The 21978-nt window shown below is 50.6% G+C and overlaps 1 protein-coding gene across 20 annotated transcripts in view; it reads left to right on the forward strand.

Moving 5' to 3' along the window:
* Window positions 1-21342, forward strand: part of Ablim2 (actin binding LIM protein family member 2) — a 130526-nt gene extending 109184 nt beyond the window's left edge. For 12 of the 20 annotated variants that reach the window (XM_036200469.1, XM_036200474.1, XM_036200477.1 and 9 more), the window contains 5 exons: window positions 2581-2642; window positions 8699-8753; window positions 10167-10174; window positions 10363-10443; window positions 19707-21342. In XM_036200469.1, coding sequence (XP_036056362.1) covers window positions 2581-2642; window positions 8699-8753; window positions 10167-10174; window positions 10363-10443; window positions 19707-19820 — 320 coding nt within the window. In that variant the 3' untranslated portion in view covers window positions 19821-21342. Of the gene's footprint in view, window positions 1-2580; window positions 2643-8698; window positions 8754-10166; window positions 10175-10362; window positions 10444-19706 lie in introns of those variants that run through there. The other 8 variants (XM_036200473.1, XM_036200482.1, XM_036200480.1 and 5 more) reach the window with 2 other exon arrangements.
* Window positions 21343-21978: the final 636 nt, after the last annotated feature.

Consider the following 21978-nt stretch of genomic DNA (forward strand, 5'->3'; position numbering starts at 1 on the left):
GCCTCCCGGCTGGTAGGACAAACACACAGGCAGCTCTGTCAGGGATTGTGGGGGATACCAACTCCAGGCAAGTCCAGAAGAATGGAGTAGCTTACTAATCATCACTCTGAAAAATAATGACCATGGGAGTCAACTGTATGTCCAGCCCTGCAACACTGGGCCCAACAGAACTGTGGCCTGCTGAAATGGAAGACTACCTAAGATCCCATCTCTTATCACAACAATTAGATACTCAGGATTCAATCAGAAAATGATTTGCAACACCCAGAACTGTGACATTAGTATTAGAATGAGAAAGTCACCGGACTCGAACACTGGAAAGACTTGCTGTTGACATCATCTGACAAGGAGTCTAAGACATCCGTCATAAAGATGCTCCAGGGAGCAGTTGTGTCAAAACTGGAATAGAGGAAAAATCTCACCAAAGAAACACAAGTGACTTTGGAAAGGAGTCAATTGGGAACTGACATGGAACTGGGAGGTAAAATAATACCAATAGCTGCTGTGTGGGTTCAGGGACAGAATGACTGACTCCGACAGAGGACATCGGGATCTTCATTCCAGTGTGGACAGCAGAGAGAAGAAAAACAACCAGGCGCCTGGGAAATGGTGCTGGTGTCTTTGAATTCCCTGGGTTAGAGACATCTAAAGCGACAATGGCTGAAAGCCTCGCAGACTCAGCAGGAGATGTAAGCCTGCAAGGTCAAGAAACCGTGTGAACCCCAAAGAAGATCAACCTAAAAAATCCACACCAAGGTGTGGTACTAAACTTCTGAACACGGAGGTTTAAAGAAGCTTCTTGAAAATACACAGTGAGGAGAGCTGTGTCATCTACAGGAAGTACTAGTTGGTGGCGGCTCCCTCCACCACGGAAGCCACAGGGACCAGAAGTGAGTGACCGGAAGTGTGCTAAAGGGAAGGCCTGTCTGTGAGTTCTACACTCAGTGGAAATATGCTTCTGGACAGAAGCCACAGAGACCTTTTCAGATGAGGGAAAACTGAGAGAAGTTGTCACCTTAAAGAGTGGTTAAGGGACCTTCTCCAGAAAGAAAGTGTTAACTGCACAGGTCCAAACCTTAGAAAGGGAAAGAAAAGTCTAGGCATAGAGGGTGGGGCAACATGACCATCAATCCTCTTCTCTTTTTTTTAAAATTGTCTTATGTGTATAAGTGTTTTGCCTGCATATATGTCTGTGCACCATGTGCACACAGTGCCCGTACAAGCCAGAAAAGGGTGTTACATATGGTTGTGAGCCACCATGGCATACTGGGAGTCAAACCCTGGGTGCTCTTAACTGCTGAACTGTCTCTTCATTCCCATATTTCCATACTTAAAAGAAAAAGTATGACCAGGGCTGGAGAGATGGCAGAGGGCCAGAGCTCAGGTGCCAGCACCCATATTAGGCAGCCCACAAGTGCCTATAACTCCAGCTCCAGGGGCTCTGACCTCCTCTTCTGGCCTATGGGCTCCAGCACTGAACATGCCCAAACCCTTTCCCCTCTTCCACACACATACACATAATTAAAAATAAAATGAATCTTTTTTTTTTTTTTTTTTAAATCAACCAGGCCTGTCTGGGACAGTTGTTAGGAAAGTGGGAGACACACATGGTCTATAGAAATAAGGTTGCTACTGTGTGTGAGAGGTTGAATATTGAGCCTGGGGAGGCCGTATACAGTCCCTGACTAAGGGCCAGAAACACAGTTGAGACCTTTGCTGTTCTTGATCATCCAAAAGGCCTGGGAGGCGTGCAGAATCATGGGCTTCTGATGTAGTAGGGTCTTAGTGGAGCTGAGAATCCACCTAACAGAGATGTTCTTATTGCTGCTAGCCTCCTCTTGGAGAAGAACTGCATCTAGCACCTTCAGTTGGCATGGGCTCCTATGTTTCCTTACTGGGTCTCTTGGGAGGAGGGTTTCTGAGCCCACAAGGAACCTCAATGTAACACTTAGCCTGGCACACTAAGCAGCAGGAGCAGACAGGATGGGTGGGCAGCTTTGTACCTGGTACTCAAGTCAGCCCTCAGTGTACATGTTGATGTGAATGGTGGGGGGATGTGGCCCATAGCCCCTCTGAGCCTTCTCCTGGCTGCCCAGTAGCTCCCATGACATTTGGCCTCATGCTAGTGAGCATCAAGGACCCCTGCATTTCTGCCTGGCCCATCCCATTTCAAGAGAAGCTAGTAATCCCTATTTGAATTTGACATTCCCCCACCTCAAATATCCCCAACCCCATTTGGCTGGTGGTGGCTATCATAGCACAGGATGACACTACCTAGCCTAGGATGTCCTGAGTCTGGGAAAGGAGCAAGCCTGGGTGATGCAGTACCAAGGCTTATCCTGAACATGGGTACCAGCTCGGCTGGGCCCCATTCCTATGATGTCCCTGGTGTGAATAACTGGCTTAGATATCACCCTCTGCGTCCTGGGGATAGAAGGTTGAAAGCAAGGCAGGAGAATCATCTTTATGGGCCTCTGTTGTTGTCCACTCCCTAGTCCTGTCTCTGTTGGAAGCATCACGGGCCCTGCCCTCCCCTGGCCTGGCTGAGTGCGTGACGAGGCTGTGCTGTGTCTGTTACAGGCTTCCCTTATTCCAAACCTGATTCTCTCCCAGGACCCAGGAAGGATGGCCTGGACCTCCGGGTAGGTACTTGGACCCTCCCTACCTGGGGGACACTAACCACCACTTGCTGCTTACCTGCACTGGTTCCCATAGCTTTGGAACAGAAAAGGCAGGAATCCTGCTTGCACAGCTGCCTCTGCCTGATGCTCTGCCCCAGATGCTGCCACTATAGCCTTTTCCATGTCAAGAGTGACCAGACCACACCTGGCCACACTCTGGCTTCTCTCCGCTGTGCTTCAGAAACCAGAGTCCCCAGTGTGTAAGGCAGGGAAGATGTAGGTCACCCAGAGTAACTAGGGCTGCTTTGAGATGCTCTTCAGCCCCATCTTCTTTCCTGGTGGCTAGAGCCAGCCAAGTCTGGAATGTTCCCATGCCCATGGAGCCATACCTGTCCCATGTCACTGCCATGTAGTCACTTGGAATATGTCCTTATTCCCTTCTCAATCTCAAGGCACATGAATGCAAGTGCAGGAGGCCTTTAGCTTGCCACCCTAAAGAGAGCCTGCCATGTGCCCTGGTCCAGTGCCCTTCATGAGGAGCTTGTAACCATGTTGGCTCTTAATGGAGACCTGTAGTCTAGAGTATCCTCATGATTCAGAACCCCCAGGCCTCATATAAGCATACAGCTCCAGGAAACTTCCATCACCCAGGTAGCATTTCCTTATGTCAGGAAGTTTGTGTATAAATCAAGACAATTCACATCTCAAATCTCAAGAGAATCAGGTGTGTGTGTGTGTGTGTGTGTGTGTGTGTGTGTGTGTGTGTGTGTGTGCGGTGATGGAGTGGTCTTATCAAAATGTGCACTCAGGGCCAACCATCTGAAATAACCTCTCTAAGGCTATGGAACATTCTCAAGACCAGAGAGACATCTTCAGAAGCTACAGGCATTCTTTGGGACTGGTCATTGTTTTCTCCATCTTCTCAGGCTCCAATTTACTACTATGTTTCTGTTGAAGACTCAGCTTCAGGGTGCACACCCCACCCCACACACACACAGATGACGCTGCGTGGATGGAATGTAGAGTACCATGGCTTCCCCTCCCGTTAACCTCTCTTCCTGCCTCGAAATAGACCTTGCATGTTGCCTGCTTTCTTGATCTTTTTTCCAATATAATTTGTCTTTCACAGGGAAAACATGGGTCTAGAAACCACACAGGACTCCCCTGACATGAAATGTAAAACCCTCCACTCAGAGCCAGGGCTTTAGGGGCTGTAGGAGCCCTGTCTGTCTTTCCAGAAGATTTTCTTTTTACCTGGAACAGTTGCTCTCTAAGCAAGGGGCTGACAGGTGCCAGTGACCCAGCTTGACCTAGCTAATATGTCCCTTACTCAGGTAAGATCTTGTGTGTTTGCTTGGTGAATGAGAGGACAGTAGGGTCACTGGACTGTCTGCATGACTAGCAGCCATCTATGTGAACACATGTGTCCAGTCAGCCATCTATGAGAACACAGAGAAGGTGATCTCCTGGGAGAGTCTTGGCTTGTCTGTGGCATTGGTGAACTTCTGTGTCTGCAGAGGTCGTGGTCTCTACTGACTCCTCCTAGTCCAGTTGTGAATAGGTGATCTGGACTCTGGTGGGTCCATTTTGGTCCTAGAACTATTGTGAACATTATCTTAACTCTCTGCAGGACCGAGGAGGCAGGCCTTGTGTGAATGTGGGAGGAGAGAGTGAGCAGACCTGAGTGCCCTAGGCTTGAACTCTGAGTGCCCCCAAAGGTGGAGTCCATCCTCACAAGAGTTCTGACTTGGCACTTGGCCCTGAGATCCTTTGTCTCCTGCCCATGCTCCTGCTCATTCTCACTCCATCTAATATCTGTATGTACTCCCCTGCCTCCTCAGCAGAAGGCTGGTTATTTAGTCGCCTGAGCAACCATGCTCAGCAGTTCAAATCTGGCCCTTCTCTCTGGAATTCCTGTAGTGCTTGCCCACAAACATCTGCTGGTGGTGACCTGCAGTGCCCCAGAGTCATTCACGGGGTGCTTTGCTACCAGAAAGGATTGTTTGGGGGCAGGGTTTCTAAGTCAGGGCACAGATTCAGTAAGATCAAAATCCAAAAGAGAGGGAGACCTCTGAAAAATGTTCTCTCACAAACAAACAAATGACAGTGTATGAGAAAAGATGCCAAAGCCCCACTCATGTGTCCTGATAGTGAAGGCTAGGTAGCCACCATCATGACTTTTATAGTTTCCCTCATCTGAAGGGACAGAAGTCCCCCTGAGTCTCCGTCTAGGAGGATTTTGTCACAAAGACCTAGCATTGTGCATGCCGAAGATCATGAGACTGTCCTGATGCCTAAACCTGCCCAGGAGGAAGATGCTCATAGCCCAGCAGACTAGCAGCCACCTGCTGCAGGTCCCCCTGTGAATGAGGCAGTAATGATTGACATGTGCCACCTGGCCCATCACTTAGAGAATGGTCATTGAAGGTCCTTGTGGCTGCTCCCTGGAAGAAATTCCACTTGGAGAAATGCTTGATGTTACCTGTGAAGAGACTAAATTCCAACATTTAAAACAAAACAAAACAAAACAAGTCTGTCAGGTTGGGTTTAAAAAAAAAATGGCATTATCATAGTGTGTCATTACAAGATATACACTGAAAACATATTCTTATTAGAAATGAAAAGAGATGCTAAAATCACAAATGGGAGGTGGGAATAGTGATGCTCTGGCAAAGTGAAATTAAGTTTCAAGCAAATAATATATGAAGAGGAAGCAGTAATGCACAGAGTACTGGTGTCCCAGGCTTTATGAAGCATTGACAGGACCCAGAAACTTAAATGCACCAAACAATACAGCTTCTATCGGTGCTTTGCATGGTCTTAAAATAACACATAGATCTAGTAAACAATAGTCTCCTGAAACTACACAATAATTCACTCTCAAGCTTAACCCTGTAGACAAACGCAAAATTTATACCTTTGGAATCTAGTTTTCACGGGTTTGTAAATCTCTAAAACTGCTTCTGTCCCTCAAGCATGGTGGCACACACCTTTAGTCCCAGCACTTGGGAGGCAGAGGTAGGCAAATCTCAGTGTGTTCAAGGCCAGCTTGGTCTGTATAGAAAATTCCAGGATATCCTAGGCTACATAGTGAGACCTTGTCTCAAAATACTTAAATTTTTAATATTTGTAAAGTGTTTATGTCTGGAAGCAGAGACAAAGAGGACCAGGAATTTAAGGCCACCCTCAGCTACATAGTGAGTTCAAAGCTAACCTGGGTTCCATAAGACCTGTCTCAGAGAGGCATGGTGTAGGGTGGGGTGGGGGGGATCTTATGTCTGTGACTGTATATCTTCAGCTGTGATCCTGGAAAGAACATGTGTTTGAACTAGATAGCCCCGAACTCCCAGCCATCTTGAGGCAAGTTATGTAACTTTCAGTCTTTTCCTAGAACTAACCAGGGTGGGGGTGTGATTCTTATTATGTGATTATGAGAACAAGTATGGCTGTGAGATCTTTTCCTGAGCTCTGTAGCATGATTTCCACATAAGTCAGGACTTCAAAAACAAGCCCCCATCACCTCTTCTGTACCAGCTTCTGCTGAGTCAGGCAGCTTATTCCTACATGGCTTTAGCAGGAAAATCACAGCTGCTGGTGTGGGCGGCCATGATCTCATTTCTACCAGCAATCACTGTGTAGTCTCCGGAAAGCGAAGCACAGGGGCTCAGACTCCTACAGCCCTGTGCATTTTCCGTGTGAATGCAGCAAGGTTGCTTGACCTCCCTGAGCCTGGTCTGTAAAGCCTGGGGGTGCTTCCCACTTTGTGGGGTACAACAAGATTGGAGAATGTGTCAGTAGAGCTGGTAAATGCCTAGATGAGGAAGATGAATAACATATCAGCTTTAAAAATCCTGGCAACTCATTGAGAACTGCAGAGGAGTTAGCCAGAGTAGGCCCAGGCAGTGCAGTCTTGAGCTGGCTCTCTGCTGCTGTACGTGTTAGCCCAAGATTTGCTTGCACAGAGTGCTCTGTAGAGCTACATGGGGCATAGACTCCACTCTTCCTTCTCTAGACCAAGGCCCCTGTTCCACTTCCCATCTTTCCTCTCGTTCCTCAGACCTAGAAGGCTGGAGGGAGCTGGTTCTGCTTGGAGGTGTTGGCCTGGGTGATGGACTGCTTGTGATACAAGATTCCAAACACTATGTAGCAGCATTCCTTCTTAGCGTCAGTCAATCTGGGCTGCAACGGTGGGGCCAAGGCAGACTGGCTTCACTTTGCCCAGAGGCTCTCTGATGGACAGGTGTGCCTGAGGTGCTGGTCTGGGGCTGAGACAATTGTTCCTAAGAGTTGTTTTCGAGAACTTCTAAGGGGAAATGGTGAAAGGTCATAGAGAGTTAGTGGCTGATGCAGACCCCTGGCTAAGGGTGCAGGGCTTAGGACCCAGAGAGGCAAACTAAGGTTGAACCCGAGGATGGAGTCATTGAAGTGTATTGCATGTTATTGCAGTGGTTTAGATCCAGATCCACTGGACTTGGTGGTGCACATCTTTAATCCCCACACTGGGAGGAAGAGATAGGCAGGGCTCTATGAGTTTGAGGCCAGCCTGGTCTACATAGTTAGTTCCCAGACCAGCCAAGGCATCACAACATCACAACAAACAAACAAACAAAACGAGAGAGAGAGAGAGAGAGAGAGAGAGATCCAAATCCACGTCCAAAAGTCCACAATAAGCCAAATATCAAAGACCTTAAATAAAGGCCGGCTCCAACCCTTTGCTTTCCATACTCACCCTCTTAGCAGCTGGTCACAGCCTGCTGGACCCAGCTCTGAGGCAGGAAGGAGGTAGTGGCATATCCCTGGGCCTCCATGTCTCTGTTTCAGGTGAAGTATTTAGTGTGCAGGCTCTCTCTGCTTCCACATTCTCTGGGGTGTGCAGCCCATTCCCAGCATGTAAGGTCCATCGGCAGCAGCTTTTCTTGTAACTGTATCTGTAGGTGGAGCACATGGTGCCTCTACCTGCAGTGCTCTCTGAAATACAATCCCTGGGCCCAGTTTCAGACACTCTGCCCAACAGCCCTGACCCTGTTTCAACCCTGGACTGTGCTGGGGACTACGGGACTGTCAGACGTTCTTCAGGGACCTCAGCTCACCCCACAGTTCTGGTGCAGACAGCAGCTATGACAGGGCAGGACCAGACAAGACAGGGATGGTGCAGGCCTGTGGGTCTTAGTACACTTTGCAGTGGTGGGGCCCTATAGACAGAGGTAACTTGTACATAGGGGTTTTTCCAAGTGGACAGAGAGAAAGAAAGAGCTGTAATGATCACGATGGTGCAGACATGACCGTTTGTTAAAGACAGCCACGGGAGTTGAGGGCAGTGACCTAGTCAGGTGACAGCTCCGCCCCCCACCCACCGAATGTCACCTGTTGAGTATTAATGTCAGAGCAAGGCCACTCTGTCCAAGGTACCAGAGGTCTCTGGAAACCAGAATCCTTGGTGACCCTGGAGTTGTGGGAGTGCCTATGGAGGCAGAAGCCCCTTGTGTCTTGGAGCTTTGGGATGCATGGACATTATTGGCACTCTGGACTGTGTAGCTAGGTTAGGTACTGGAGACTCTGGCAGTAGAGTGGGCATGATGCAAAGCCTCCAGGAGGCAGTGGCCAGTGAGTGCCCCTTTGCCATCTTTTAGGCACAGTGGGACTGTGGTGACTCTTGGGTCTACCTAGAGCATGGGGACAGCAGACTGTAGCCACTTTCCCCAAGGAGGAGCAGAAATACCACAGGCTATACCCATCACAGTGTGAATACAGGAATAGATGTTAAAGTACCCTGTAGGCCATGCCAGCTATAGAGCAGGACTCAGGCATCAGAGCTCATTCTTTGAACAGGCAAGGTTCAAAGACTTCTGAGGTAGGTTTGAAAGGCATTCCCGTAGGGCAGGTATCCTGGGTACTCACCTTCCAAAGTCCAGCTTTGCCATCTGGCTGTCACCTAAACCTGTCAAACACCCCCCCCCTCCTCCTCCTCCTCCAGTTGTGTGAGGACCCAGCAAGCATCGGGGGCTGTCTTCCAGCTCCCTATTGCCTGCCCCATGCAACCTGCCTCTTGCCGGCCTTTCTCTCTTTCTCTCTTCCAGAATGCCAACCTGGCCCCTTGTGGAGCAGACCTGGATGGCAGTTGGGGCACTCGAGGTACACACAATGGGGACCCCTGTGGGTCTCTGGCTAGGCCAGAATCACTAGCACATGTCAACTAGTCTCATTCTGAGACATCCCTCTGGGAACCGTTGGCAGAAGGTTCTGCACCATGGATGAAGAGTCTCCTGGGGATACCTGTTGACCCCTCAGCTCTTCCATCCTGCTCTGCAGGGCCCGTCATGGCTTTTTAGGTGCCGTGAATCTCTTGGAATAGGGCACAGAGTCACAAGCAAACAGCTCCTAGGGGCTGAGCTGAGCAGTGTAGGTCAAACCCTGTCTCCAGCTCTCACTCACTATGTATCTGCTGGCATACGTGTGAGTAGGCCACCTGGTCATGTGGCAGGTACCCCACTAATGGCTACTCTCCCAACTCTGAGCAGGGCTGTGCACCTGGCCATGCTCACCTCCTTGTTGCCCTCTGGAATGCTGGGGGAACCCTGCTCTTGCGTACCAGTTCACATATACATGGCAGTGCCAGGGCATTGCAGCTTGCTCTTGAAGTGGTCGTCCCAGTCTCCAGCCTTAGAGCTGGCACTTCAGAGTCCCAAGTGGGAAGATCAAGGGCCTGCCTCATGCAGGCATCTTCCTTCCAGAAGGATTGGAGGCCAGGATTCTAGCGGCCCTTCCTGTATGTATGGAGCACCTGCCCTGTGCATTGCTTTAGCTTTGATGCAATGACGCCTTGAGTCTAAAGAAAAACCTTGTCAAAAGGACTGTACAATGCTTGGCAGTTTACAGTAGGAAGCAAAGCATGATGAAGAGGGGCTGGGATGTGGCTTGGGTGGTAATGTGCTTGCCTCACATACATACAACTCTGGGCTTTATCCCCAGCAGCACATGTATGATGGTGCATACTGTAATCCCAGCACTTGGGATGGGAAGGCAGGGGAACCAGGAGTTCAAGGTCACCCTCAGCTATATAGTATGTTCAAAGCTAGCCTAGGCTCAGTGAGACTTTGTTTTAAAAAAGTGGGGGGGGGGAGACAGTAGGAGACTGGGGTGACAGGATACATATTGGTAAAGGTGTCAGACTCCACAACACCCTTCAGAAAGTTTTCCCTGGAGAACCCATTGCATGTCTGGGTAAACTGAGATGGATGTCTTTCTCAGAGCAGCCCAGAACACCAGGAAAGAACATTTCCCAGCCTAGGAGCACAGTGCCACTACCCAGCTTCCAGGGTGGCCTCCAGCCTCCTGGCCATGCCTCCTGCTCTCAATAGTCTGTGGGAGACCCTTGGTCCCTCCCTTGAAATCCAAGACCAGAGGCCCATGAAGGTTGCTCAGAGACCAAGCATGGACCTGCTGATTGGGGGGGTGGGGGTTGCCCAGGAAGAGGATTGCACCCATCCTGGGCATGGATTCTTTCATTCCTAAACCAGCCCTGTGGTCTCTGTTCTTCTCTTACAGAGTACAAGGTAAGGGGCTCCTGCACTAACTGACCTCTCCCACCGCACTGCGCCTGCCAGGTTAAAAGTTCCTTTCTGTTGCATTTTCTCTACGAAATGTGCATGCTCACAGTCCACACAAGTATGTATTCTGGTTTGCCTTTTGGTCAGCCCAGGGATACTTGCCTCTGAGGTAACTCTGTGATGTCTCCCTGCAGATATACCCATATGACTCCCTTATCGTAACAAACCGAATCCGTGTGAAACTGCCCAAAGATGTGGACCGGACGCGGCTGGAGGTAAGGCAAGGTAGGGAGGTAACCCTTGAGACTCTACAGGCCTCAGCCACCAGACCAGGTTCCCACGCACATACATACCAGGAGGTGGTGCCGCTGTGGTGACAGAACAGGGCTCAGAACCAAGGACACAGGGGTCTCCAAAGGCAAAGAAACAGAGTCACAGACCCAACTCTGCTGGCTTTGCAGAGGGGCCCTGGATTCTGGCCTGGGTAGGGAAGGCTGGGTAGCATGGTGCATCAAGGAGCCTGCAGTGGTCCCATCCAGTGTGCTGCTATGAAAAGATGAAGGAGGAACTTCCGGGCTTCTCTGCTGATCTAGAACAGGCAGTTCATCCACAGAAGACAAATGTGTGTCTGAAAGGTCCACGCAGATGCAGCAGAGTAGTGTGAGATGGTGCACTGTGCCCAGGAGGACAGACTCTGCTAAGCACTCTGTGGCAAGGCTAAAATGCCTTATTCATGCTTCTTTGATCATTCAAAACCACCCCACAGTCAGCAACATACATAGGGGGGATCCCCTTCTTGAGCTTCACATAGGCACAGCCTTACCACGTCTCTTGCTGGGGCGATGGCATCTCCAGGCTCTTGAGGGCAGAGGCTACCTCCCTCCTGTGCCTCGGGCAAGTGCTAGACCCCATTCAAACTTCTCATGGGGCAGCGGCTTTGTGTGTGACCAGGAACAGGAACAAGAGAAACAGATATATCCAAGGAGGCCCAGCAGAGCTGGGGCTTTCGGGTGTTGGCAGAGCAGAAACTCAGTAGATAGATTCACAAAGAGGTGGCCTCTAAGGTGGCACAGATGGGCCTGGGACTGTGCTGGGGCAGAGTGTGAAAAAGTCCTCTCTGTGTTACAGAGAACATGCTCAGGCTTGTCCAAAGCCAATCAGGACTTTCACGGGCAACAGAACAGAGCAGTGTGAGTGAGGCATCTGTTCAGAGCTTGTGGGATGTGACCCTGGCGGGGATGGTATCATAGCAGAGTACTGGCTTTCCTCAGCTGGCCAGTCATGTGCCCTTGAGCCTTCATCTCTACTTAGGATGAAAACCCAGAGCTGCTTAAGAGAGTCACTATGCAGTCTGAGGTCATTTGAAGTCCTTTCCCTGGAGCCTGGTAAACAGTAGCCCCTCTGCACATTAGTGGCAGCAGAAAAGAGACAGGTGTTTGGGACTGCTGCACAGGGACGGTGACTCCATTAGATCCGTAGTGACTTACACTAGAAACCAATGGAGTCTCATGACTGAAGGGCCCCTTCAGATATGGCTGCATCAAGGACTAAGCAGTATTTCCATACCCAGTGACTGTTCTTCCTCTACATTGGCTCCAGTGAGACTCTTACACACACACACACACACACACACACACACACACACACACACACACACACTCCAGAGCTCAAGGTCTCTGGTGGGGGAGGGACCCCTCTCTATTATCTGTCTTCATACAACCCACAGTGAGCCTCTGGGTGGTCATTACCCCACCCTACCCCTAAACCAACCAGTTCTCCCCTGGGCATATAATGACTGGAGCAACCAGTTTGTCTGGAGTTAAGGGGGCTGCTGGTGTCACCTGAGCTGGAAAGACCCAGGTTGTTCCTGGAAGAAAGTGAGAGCTGCCATCTGAGATGGAAAGAGGCTGCTGGGTAACAGGTGGGTGGCAAGTGTCCCCTGCAAGGACGGTCAGGGAGGGGACAGTACAGCATAGCAGAGCACAGGGAGATCTCCACTAAGTAGCCCCTCAGAGCAGCCAGTCCACATGGTGTTATACCCATCATTCCAGCCAAGGACCCAGGGAGCCAAAGCCCTGGTTAGCAGGATTCTTGAAGCTCATTGCAAACGAGCAAAGGCCACGGGAGCATTTTTGTGTGTTTTGATGTGTGTATCATTTACAGGAAGGGCCAGCAGCTGAGCTGGCTAGGGGACTGTATGAGATTGTCAGGGTAGGGCGAGGCTGGAACCCACTAAGGGACAGGTCTCTGCCTATGGTCTTGGAGACTGGGGCCCAGGAGTCCTTGCCTGAGTGTCAACTGTGGCATTGGTATCAGTGGCTCACAGTGGGGCGTCTTGGCCTCTCTGGCTGAAGCTGGGCTTGTTGATAGTGGGGGTCATGGCCAAGAGCACTGCTACTGTATAAAGAGGGTACTGCTGGCCAGTGGCAGCTCATGGGTCAGGATAGGCCTAGAGGGATCCTATTTGCTGTGTGACTTGGCTTTTGAAAAGGTATGTCCTTGTGGATTACTGACGGTACTTGGACTAAATGCTTCAACCTTAGATGATGCTCAGAGCTCAGATGATGTCTGCAGCAGCTCCTGCAGCCCCCTGAGAGCCTGCTGGGGCTCCCTGCTTCCCTTTAGGGCTAAGGCGTGTCTCAAGTGACTTCTGCTTTGCTTGTGAGTAGGCCTGCTGAAGCCAGCTGTAGCCTCAGGAGGGGATTAAACTTCTCATACTCAGGTGAACACACCCAAGAGTGTGACTCTCAGCTCTTCTTCCCCTTCTAGCTCAGCCAGCCCCAGGAATTGGAGCAGTTGCCACAGTGGGACATATCTGTCCTTTCTTCCTTATCAGCTTGGGGACAGTGATGTGACCCTGGAAAGAGTGTGGTGGGGTTTTCTTGCAGGAGCAGACCCCCCCCCCACACACACACATACACTCCCACTCCATGTTTGTGTCATGGGAGAGAGCTTTAGTTTTATAGTGAAACCAAGTTATAACTTGTAAAGATCCAGAAAGCCACAAAGAGGAATGGGAGTTCCCAGTGCCATGTCTTCAGGGTGGACAAGCTTCCACAAATCTCTCTTGTATGACTTTGGCAGTAACAGAGTTGACTTTTGGGTAAGGAAGGTTCACTGTGTATTCAATGCATCACCTACTTTCCCCCTGAGGTTGGATACAGACCTTTTCTGTGCCAGTCCATGTCACTCTGCCCCCACCTGGCCAAGCAGCCACAGAAATCCAACTTCCTGAAGGGACCTAAGGACAGCATTGCCACTCACAAGCTCATTGGCTGAGCTTGTCACGTGGCATCACTGGCTGCAAGGCAGGCTGGGAAGTAAAGTTAGCCATATGCAGGAAGAGGCTGTGGATGTGGTGGGCAGCAGATGGTGTCCTCTGTAGCTCTGCAGGATTTGTCCCCTGACTGCTGACTCTCATCATTGAAACTCAGTGTCGTAGTTGTTGGCCAAGTGTCCCAGTCATTCATAGACATGGGTACTGACTGGGGCCCTAGGGAAGTCTCTGAGAAAAAACAGACATGAGCTCTGCCCTGATAGAAAGGTATCCATCAGCTGATTATCCAAATGAGTATGCAGAACCACATGCCAGCATTAGTGCTCTGAAGGTCAGGAACCTGGCTGTTTCAAAGTAGAAGAAGATAATGATGTAGCAAGCATACTCGTATGTGTGTGCCTCAGTGTGTGGGGGTTTTGTTAGAAAACCACGTGTGCAAAGGCCAGAGAGCAGAAGGGAACCTGGATTGTTTGAGGAAGTAGACCTACAAGACTATACCTGAGCAGGTAGAGGGAAGGCTAGACCAGGCCTCACGGGGCTCTGTGCTGTGCTAAGCCATTTGGCTGTTAGCCTAGTGACAGTAACAAGATTTGGCATGCAGTTTACAACATGTCTTGTGGCTGTACTGTGGAGTTTAGACTGGTAGTGAATACAGAGGGAGAGTTGAGGGGCAATGTGAGTCATCTAGAAAGCATGATGGTAACTTGGATAGGGGTAGCATGACTGCAGGTGAGATGTAGATGAATTCAGGCAGTGTTTGGAAAGTCAAGGTCACAGACCTTAAACATGAAGAGTGTGCTGTGGACAGGGCATTCCTGACATAACTGAGGCCAGCCTGGGAGGGATATGATGTGATGATCTTCCAGAAGAGCGAGGCACTGGGGTCATTGGTAATGGCATTTGGGCACAGCCCTGCAGCAGTTAAAGGTGCCACACAGGTGCCCAGTTCTGCAGTGTGGGATGAAGGTCAGTGACTTGTGGTCTGGTTGTGAAGGTCCTCTTTGACTGTGCAGGGAGTCAGATGCATCACACAATATCCATACATGGAGCAAAAGCCAGGTCTCCTTCCCCAGATGTGGAGCTCTTTGTCCTAGAAGATCTAAATCTCAGCCCTTGGCCATAGTACACCAAGGCCCTCCTTCCCAGAGAGAACCAACCACCAATGTATTCTGAATGCTTGAATTCTGAAGACCTGGGCCCAGAATCTCCAGTCCAAGGGACAGAATCTCTGTTGGCCCCAGATGGAATAACATGTCCTAATTTGAGCCATTCCCTGCATGCCCTACCCTGCTCATCAAAGGTGGCATTGTTTTGCTTCCAAGATAGTCTTCTACCATCCCCAATGGTGTCATGGGAGGGGCTAAGCACTTGGAGTTAGTGTGAGCTAGTGAATCTAGTCTCTATAATGTCTACCTGTGTGACTGTGGACAAGTAACTTAACCATTCTGGGCCTGATCTCTCACTTGTCAGGTGACAAGGGTTGCACCTGTCCTTTGGACAACTGCAAGTGTTTAAATGGAGGTTCAGAAACACATAATTGAGCATCTACAGTGTTAAGCAGCAGGTGGCCACCTGTGTGTACACTATCCTCCAAACGGAATGACAGCCCTGCGGATGCCAAGCTTGCCCTGGAGAAGGGCCATGGATGTGGTCCAAAAAGATGATTGCTGGAAACAGGAAGAAGTAGTGTTACCATGTACACGGATGCAGGGCAGTGCAGTCAGCTGTGGGAGAAAAATGCTTTCGTAGTGCCCTGTGTGGCAGACATAGACAGCGTGAACATGGCTAAGCACAGCAGATAGTGCTGCTATCCCTTCTGTGTGGTCGGCTCCATTCCAAGCACATGGTGTATTTTAACACTTCTTTCACAACACCACGAGGCATCCAGATAGCTTCCAGGGCCATGGTTCCCAAGAGGCAGAGATGGGATTCGGCACTCAGAGCCACTCTGCTAACCGACTTCTGGATCAATTACAATATGTAAATGAATTGCCAAGTGAACCTGTCTTTAAATTGCTTTTCTCATTATATTTCCTCACACCTATGAAGACTGACACACAGACCTTAGAAATATGCATTCATACACATGCACACAAATACATAGACGTATACAAACATCCATATGCAGGTGGGTAACACATGCCAAGGCACATGCTTAGAGGAGAGCTTCACAAATTTTGCGGGGCTGGTACTTGTGAAACGTGGTGACTCAAGAGGCTGAGCTCTGAGGCAGGCTTACTCCTTCTCCTTTGGGTTCTTACAGCCTCCAACCCCTTGGCTGCTGCCCACCCACATTTTCTAGGGCCATCATTTTCTCAAAGACAGTAATTGATAACCATGCCTACAAAACACCTTTACAGTAGTAGCCTATAATCAGTATTTGACCAGACCCCCAGACATGGGGCTTGGAAGAATTGGTATCTCCAATGCAGATATCAAGTAAGGCTGGTGAGGTGCTGGAGGGGCTCCTGTCTGCAGCTGATGCTATGTGGCCATGTTAATGTGTCACTCAATGATTGGTGGCTCCTGGGTGAGGACTCTGAGTTCTTCCTGGGGGCCACCAGGGCCTGTTGACTGGGAAGATGCTGCTTCAGAGGGCCTAGGGTTTCCCTGCTGGTCCTCACACTCCCTGAGGCTGGGCATGTGTTTGCTGGTGCAGTAAGCCCAGGGTGACTGCACCTGGGGAGTGAGAACCCCAAGGTTCAAGTGTTCTTTCCATGATCAAACTTGTCCATCCAGTGTGATGAGGACAGAGCACCCTGGACCCTGATGACCAAGGGTGACCATGAAGGGTTCAGACCCCCCCCCCCCCAAGGCCCTTCCTGATTCAGACAGAGAAGAAGTACTTGAGTGCTGTGTGGCAGGACAGATAGACCTGGGGAGGGGTCTGGTGAATGCCAGCTACCAGGAAGCTTCACTGAGGAGCTGCAGTGGGCAGAGGCAGGGGGCAGAAGGGGTGCCAGGGGACAACAGTCACACACGTGTTCCCTGACGAAGGAAGGAAGAAAACCATGAGCAGAGACCTGCTGCCCTTCTGGAGCTGAGTGTCTTCCAGGTTAGTTGGACTTTGGTGCATGGGACTCAGTGTGACCTTAGGGCCCTCTTGGGTACTATGACCTAGGCAGCCTCACCTCTGGGAGAAGTGACATTTGATTCAGGGCCTATAGAATTTGGAGATGTTCCTGGTGACGCAGAGAGGTGATGAAGGTCCTAAGACTTCCCACCGTGCAATGGTGTCCCTCAGGAGTGAGACTGGCCTGCTCCCCGGAAAGGTGCCACGCTGGTCTCTCTTCCTGTAGCTATGGAAGAAGCTTGGAGCCTTTGACATTGGCAAGCACCTAAGAAGCCAGGGGCCAGGGAATAGCTGAGTTAAAACAGCTATGTGGACCGCTGTAGTCAGCTACACCCCATAGTTCTTCCTGTTGGGGAGGACACCTAGCTAGCCAGAGGCCCTTCCTGCCAGGAGACACTAACAGATCCTCTGCCAGGCACTGGCTCCTCTGACCCTTGCCCACACTCAACAGAACTTGGACAGCCAAGTCCTATCCTCCTCCATGATGAGCCAATCCATCAGGAGCTGTGGCTAGGGCCACTGGCCTCAGGTCTTTCCCTGACAGCCATCCTGACACCCCTACCACTCCAAGAAATGCACCTTCCCAATACCAACCATCACGTGTGTGCCCCTTCCATGGTCTCTCTTGCAACCAACTCTCCTGGGCTGTGCAGGAAGCATCGCAGAGAATATGATGGGAGTTTGAAGTCAGCCTACATAGTAAGCTCAAGGCCTGCCAGGATTGTATAGTGGGGCCTTGTCTCAAACAACAACCAACAAAACCAGGGATCATACCTCAAGTTACCTTCCCAACACTTCCATCTCAGGTGGTCCTGTTAAACTTGTCTCATCCCACCCTACCAGGCACCCTTTCCTCTATGGTGCCCTTGACCTCTCTGAGAGCATCCTCCATTAAGTTGGAAGAGTGGGAACAGGCCTCAAAGGGCTATGGTGAGACAACTCAGTATCTTCTAAATCTTGATGGTCTAGGAGTAGACTCCTCAGCATATTGAGTCACCCCAATCTCACCATTCAGATGGTTCCTTTCTAGCCCATGATGCTTTTCCTGTTTGCAAACATAAGACATTCCACAGGCTGAGGCCTCCACCTAGGGGAGGCTTGCTGGATTCTGCGAGCATGGCTATGTGCATGCATGTGTGACTCCAGGTCCCTCTTCCAGATCACCCACTGCCTGGGCTCTAATACTCAGAGCACTCAACACAGATTCAGTGACAAGATTTGTATTTATGCTTTTTGGAGATTACCACATTCTCTAGTCTGTTCTGAGACAAGATCTCCTATAGCCCAGGCTGCCCTTGAGCTTGCTGTGTGGCCAAGGCTGGCCTCAAACTCCTGATCCTTCTGCCTCAGTTTACCAATGCTGAGTGTGCCCTCTCATCCGGTTTTTCTATCTTGATTATTACAATGACCTTTAGTTTAGTGTCTTTGCTTGAAAGTGGTGGAAACTGTACTCTTCTTTTGCCAATAATTTTTTTTTTAGTTGTGGCAAGAAGTGGTTTCTTTTCTTTTCTTCTGTTTTCTTAGAAAGGTATGTGGTAGTGAAACAGGGTCTCAACCCATTCTGGCCTTGAACTAGAGGATGACATTGAATTCCTGATCCTCCTGCCTGTGCTGTTTATCATCAAAGGAAGTTAGGACAGGAACTCCAGCAGGGCAGGAACCTGGAGGCAGGAGCTACAGAGGACATGGAAGGATGCTGCTTACTGGCTTGCTCAACATGGCTTGCTCAGTCTGCTTTCTTGTAGAACCCAGGACCACCAGCACAGGGAAGGCACCACCCCCAATCACTATTTAAGAAAATGTCTTACAGGTTTGCCTACAGCCTGATCTTATTTAGGCATTTTCTTTTCTTTCAAGACAGGGTTTCTCTGTGTAGTTTTGGTGCCTGTCCTGGATCTCGCTCTGTAGACCAGGCTGGCCTCAAACTCACAGAGATCTGCCTAGCTCTGCCTCTGGAGTGCTGGGATTAAAGGCATGCACCACCACCACCTGGCCTGGAGACATTTTCTTAATTGAGGTTCCATCCTCTCTGATGACTTTAGCTTGTGTCAAGCTGACATAAGACTAGCCAGCACACTACCCCTTGGCTTTCTCAGCAGGGAGATGGGAATAGAACACAATATACCATCTGAGCAGTCACGGTCACAATTAAAGAAGGTGGTAAATGAGGCAGCCGAAAGGATTCTACAGAAGGCTCCAAGCAGGCAGGAGTCCTGATGCAGGGCATGGTTATTGAACTTGGCCACAGGGAAGTTTTGTCAGTGGGAGTCAGGAGTCAAGGATGTTGTGGTAACTCCATGCCAGTCCCTGTGTGTCCCTACCAAAACTCTGTCCTCTAGGCTTGTTTCTTTCACTGCAAACAGGCCCTAGACGTGCCAACAAGGTCGCTCATCCTTAGTGGCGGCCCTACTTCAGTAGAGAGACACAGAGAGCTGGCCTGGTTGTCATGTTGCTGCAAAGCTGTATGCAGATTTCTAGGGCAAAAGCTCTAGAGCCTGAAGTCATGGTAGATCAGGCTTGGCCACTGGCCCTAGTAGGGCTGTTCAGTGGAGTAAGACAAAGGTCAATTTGGAAAGCAAGCATTCCAGCCATCCCAGGCACTGACAAGCTCTTTAGCTGTAGAGAGACAGGCCTGGGGCAGGATGAGAGGGGTGCAGAGTTACTCAGTCCTGGTCCAGCTGGGGCCTGGTTGGTCACTGTGTCACTTCTGATTCTGCCAGGGGGTCAGCAGTCCTTATCATTTGAGGGACAAGAAGGTTCCCATGAGGCAATGTTGGGGTTGAGGGGAGAGTGTGATTTCATCATGGGGGATGTGTCTGTGAGTCTCTGTTATTCCTGGAATCCAAGGTAACAGCAGGTTGAGAACAAGGACTGGAGACATTCAGGCTCCTTTTCTGTCTGGAATGGGACAGGGTAAACTCTGAAAAGCCTCAGCTCTTATCTTTGCACTGGCTATCCTTCAAGGGACAGAGGTAGGCTTAGTCATGCAAGGATACCCAGTCTATGTACGGAATTAAGTACATATTAGACCCAAGGGACAGATGTAAAATGCAGGCAAAGGGGCCTGGTCTCTGCGATGCAATTACAGTGGGGATCCAGGTGAGGAGCCAGTGTTTCTCAGAGCATAAGCAACTTCTCAGGTCCTGTTTTAAACGCCACTGACTGTCCCTGTTTCCCCTTGTCTGAAGAGACACCTGTCACCTGAGGAGTTCCAAGAAGTGTTTGGGATGAGCATGGAGGAGTTTGACCGCCTGGCCCTGTGGAAGAGGAATGATCTGAAGAAGAAAGCCCTGCTGTTCTGATAGCTGCCAGCCTCTTTCCAGGAGCCTGTTGGGGGGGTAGAGCTGAGGGACCCCCTGGCCTCCCCGAAAATCTCCTCCTGCACCTTGCCCTGCTTTTCTGTGTCAGCGGGGCAGGGAGGGTGCCTGTGGGAGGCAGGGCGCAGCCAGGCCCCGAGGAGCGTCCAGCAGGCATGGTCCCTTGTGTAGCAAGGATGCTCCCGCCCGTAGTTTAGGGCCAGGTGCCAGCTTGACCCACTCCTTCCCGCCACAACTTGGCATCAGGGCAGTACTGCAGCCAGCTAATCATAGGAGATGGGCCAGAGCATTCAGGCAGCCCAGCACCTTCCCAGTGCACCTGGTGTGCCCATACCTGTGCTAGGCAGTTGGGCACAGAAGCGTCTGGGAGGTGGGTAAAAGGTTTGTTGTGTCAGACCCTGACACAGCAGGGGTGGTGAGTGTGAGGCTCCTCAGAGCATGAGCAGTAGGCAGGCAGGCTGAGGCAGGGGAGCCAGACCCATGGCTGAGAGGCAGTGGTACTGTGATTTTTGCAGTTTTTTGTGAAGGATCTTTTTTTGGGGAATGAATGTTGACCTGACAGGGTGCCCCCCCCCCCCACACACACTAGTGCTCTGTGTACTGTGCCCTTCCAAATCACTCCCTTAGTTGCCTAAATGATATCTTTCAAGTTACACAGAAGTTTTTATTTTATTAAAAAGCATCGCTTCCTTACACATAAGAAGACATATATGCAGAGTTTAGTTTTCCGGTCCCTCAGAAGGGGAGCGCCTCCGCCTTACACCCGGGCCTCTGTGCTTCCAGTCCTCAGCGTTCCTCAGAGACAGGAGCCCATCTGTTTCCCTTCGTCCCTGCCCTTTGTATGTGTCCCACAGACCGCCTCGAAGACAGACTCGCTCAGTAGTGCCGTTTGTAAATACATGTGAAGTGTGTGTCTCCTTTTTCCTCACGTCATTTTCCTAAGTCTCCAAGAGAAGAGCGTCCCCTGATGGCCAAAGCCCTGGACTAAAGGTTTCCCCACTGTGGTCTAGTCTCGAAGGAACCTGACCAGTCTTCTAGGTAAAGACACTCACTGTAGCCCCCACAACACAAAACACGCATGCGCAGGGTCCATGCTGCCACACGCAGCCCCGACACCGCACCGAGTGGAGAGCTGAGAAGAGGTGGTGCCTCTCCCAGCCTGGGTGTCTGGAAGTGGGAGCTAACTGGGGCCCTGGTGACAGATCCAAAAGAGCATGCCTGCCACAGGATGTGTGGGCACTGTAGTCCCGGGTGACTGTAGCTGTCCCCTCCTCTGGGATGTCCTCCTCACTTCCTCACATCCCAGCACATGTTGAGTCTTGTTTTGTGCTGAAGTTCTCACCAGCCTGGCTAGGCCACCGAGGGGAACTTTTGGTACTGAATCTGCTTCCTGCCACTTAGCAGTCTAGACCTGCGCAACTGGAAACCCCCACCTCCTCACTCACGAGGTGTCATGTCATATGTGGTTCCCGGGACACCTGGGAAAATAAATGGTGACACACCATAACTTGTAAAAGGACAAAATGTGTTCAAGCATGCTTGGTTTCTGAGGCACGGGCGGCGGGTGTGTGGCCAGAGGTGGCCACGAGGGCTGGAGCCCTGGCTTGGTTAGCCTTAGGGAGGTAGCCAAGTGCTAACAGCTGGTATCTACCTATCCTAGGCAGGATGAAGGGGCTAACGGCTGCTCTGGGGTAAAGGTCCGAAAGGGCCCCCAATGTGTCCCCTGATGTCAGGGCATGCTTTCTGTGCCCAGGCTCAGTCTTGAAAGATGGAAGGTCTCATCAGCCTAACAGGAAAAGGCATCCCAGGCAGATGGAACAGTGCTGCAGGATGCTGAGGCTGTGAATGGCCTCATGTATTCTGAGAGCTTTGGTGTCTGGAAATGGCTGAGCCTGGGGCTGGGGAAAGGGCTGGAAGGAAAGAAAAGGCCAGGAGGAGTCTTCAGGGGAAGACCAATGGCCTCCTGGGGTAAACGTGTCACACTCTCTAATCTTATACCAATAACTGTCCATTCTGGTGAGCATCGCTGACTACCGCTTCTCAAGCAAGAAGCCCATGCATTCTGTTTGTTCCCATAGTGAGTCCTGGCAGTTCCACCTTCCAAGTATTGTCTGTGTCTCTCCACCCCGCCCCCCCCCCCCCC

Source organism: Onychomys torridus, chromosome 10, assembly GCF_903995425.1.
Source record: "Onychomys torridus chromosome 10, mOncTor1.1, whole genome shotgun sequence".
NCBI lineage: Eukaryota > Metazoa > Chordata > Mammalia > Rodentia > Cricetidae > Onychomys > Onychomys torridus.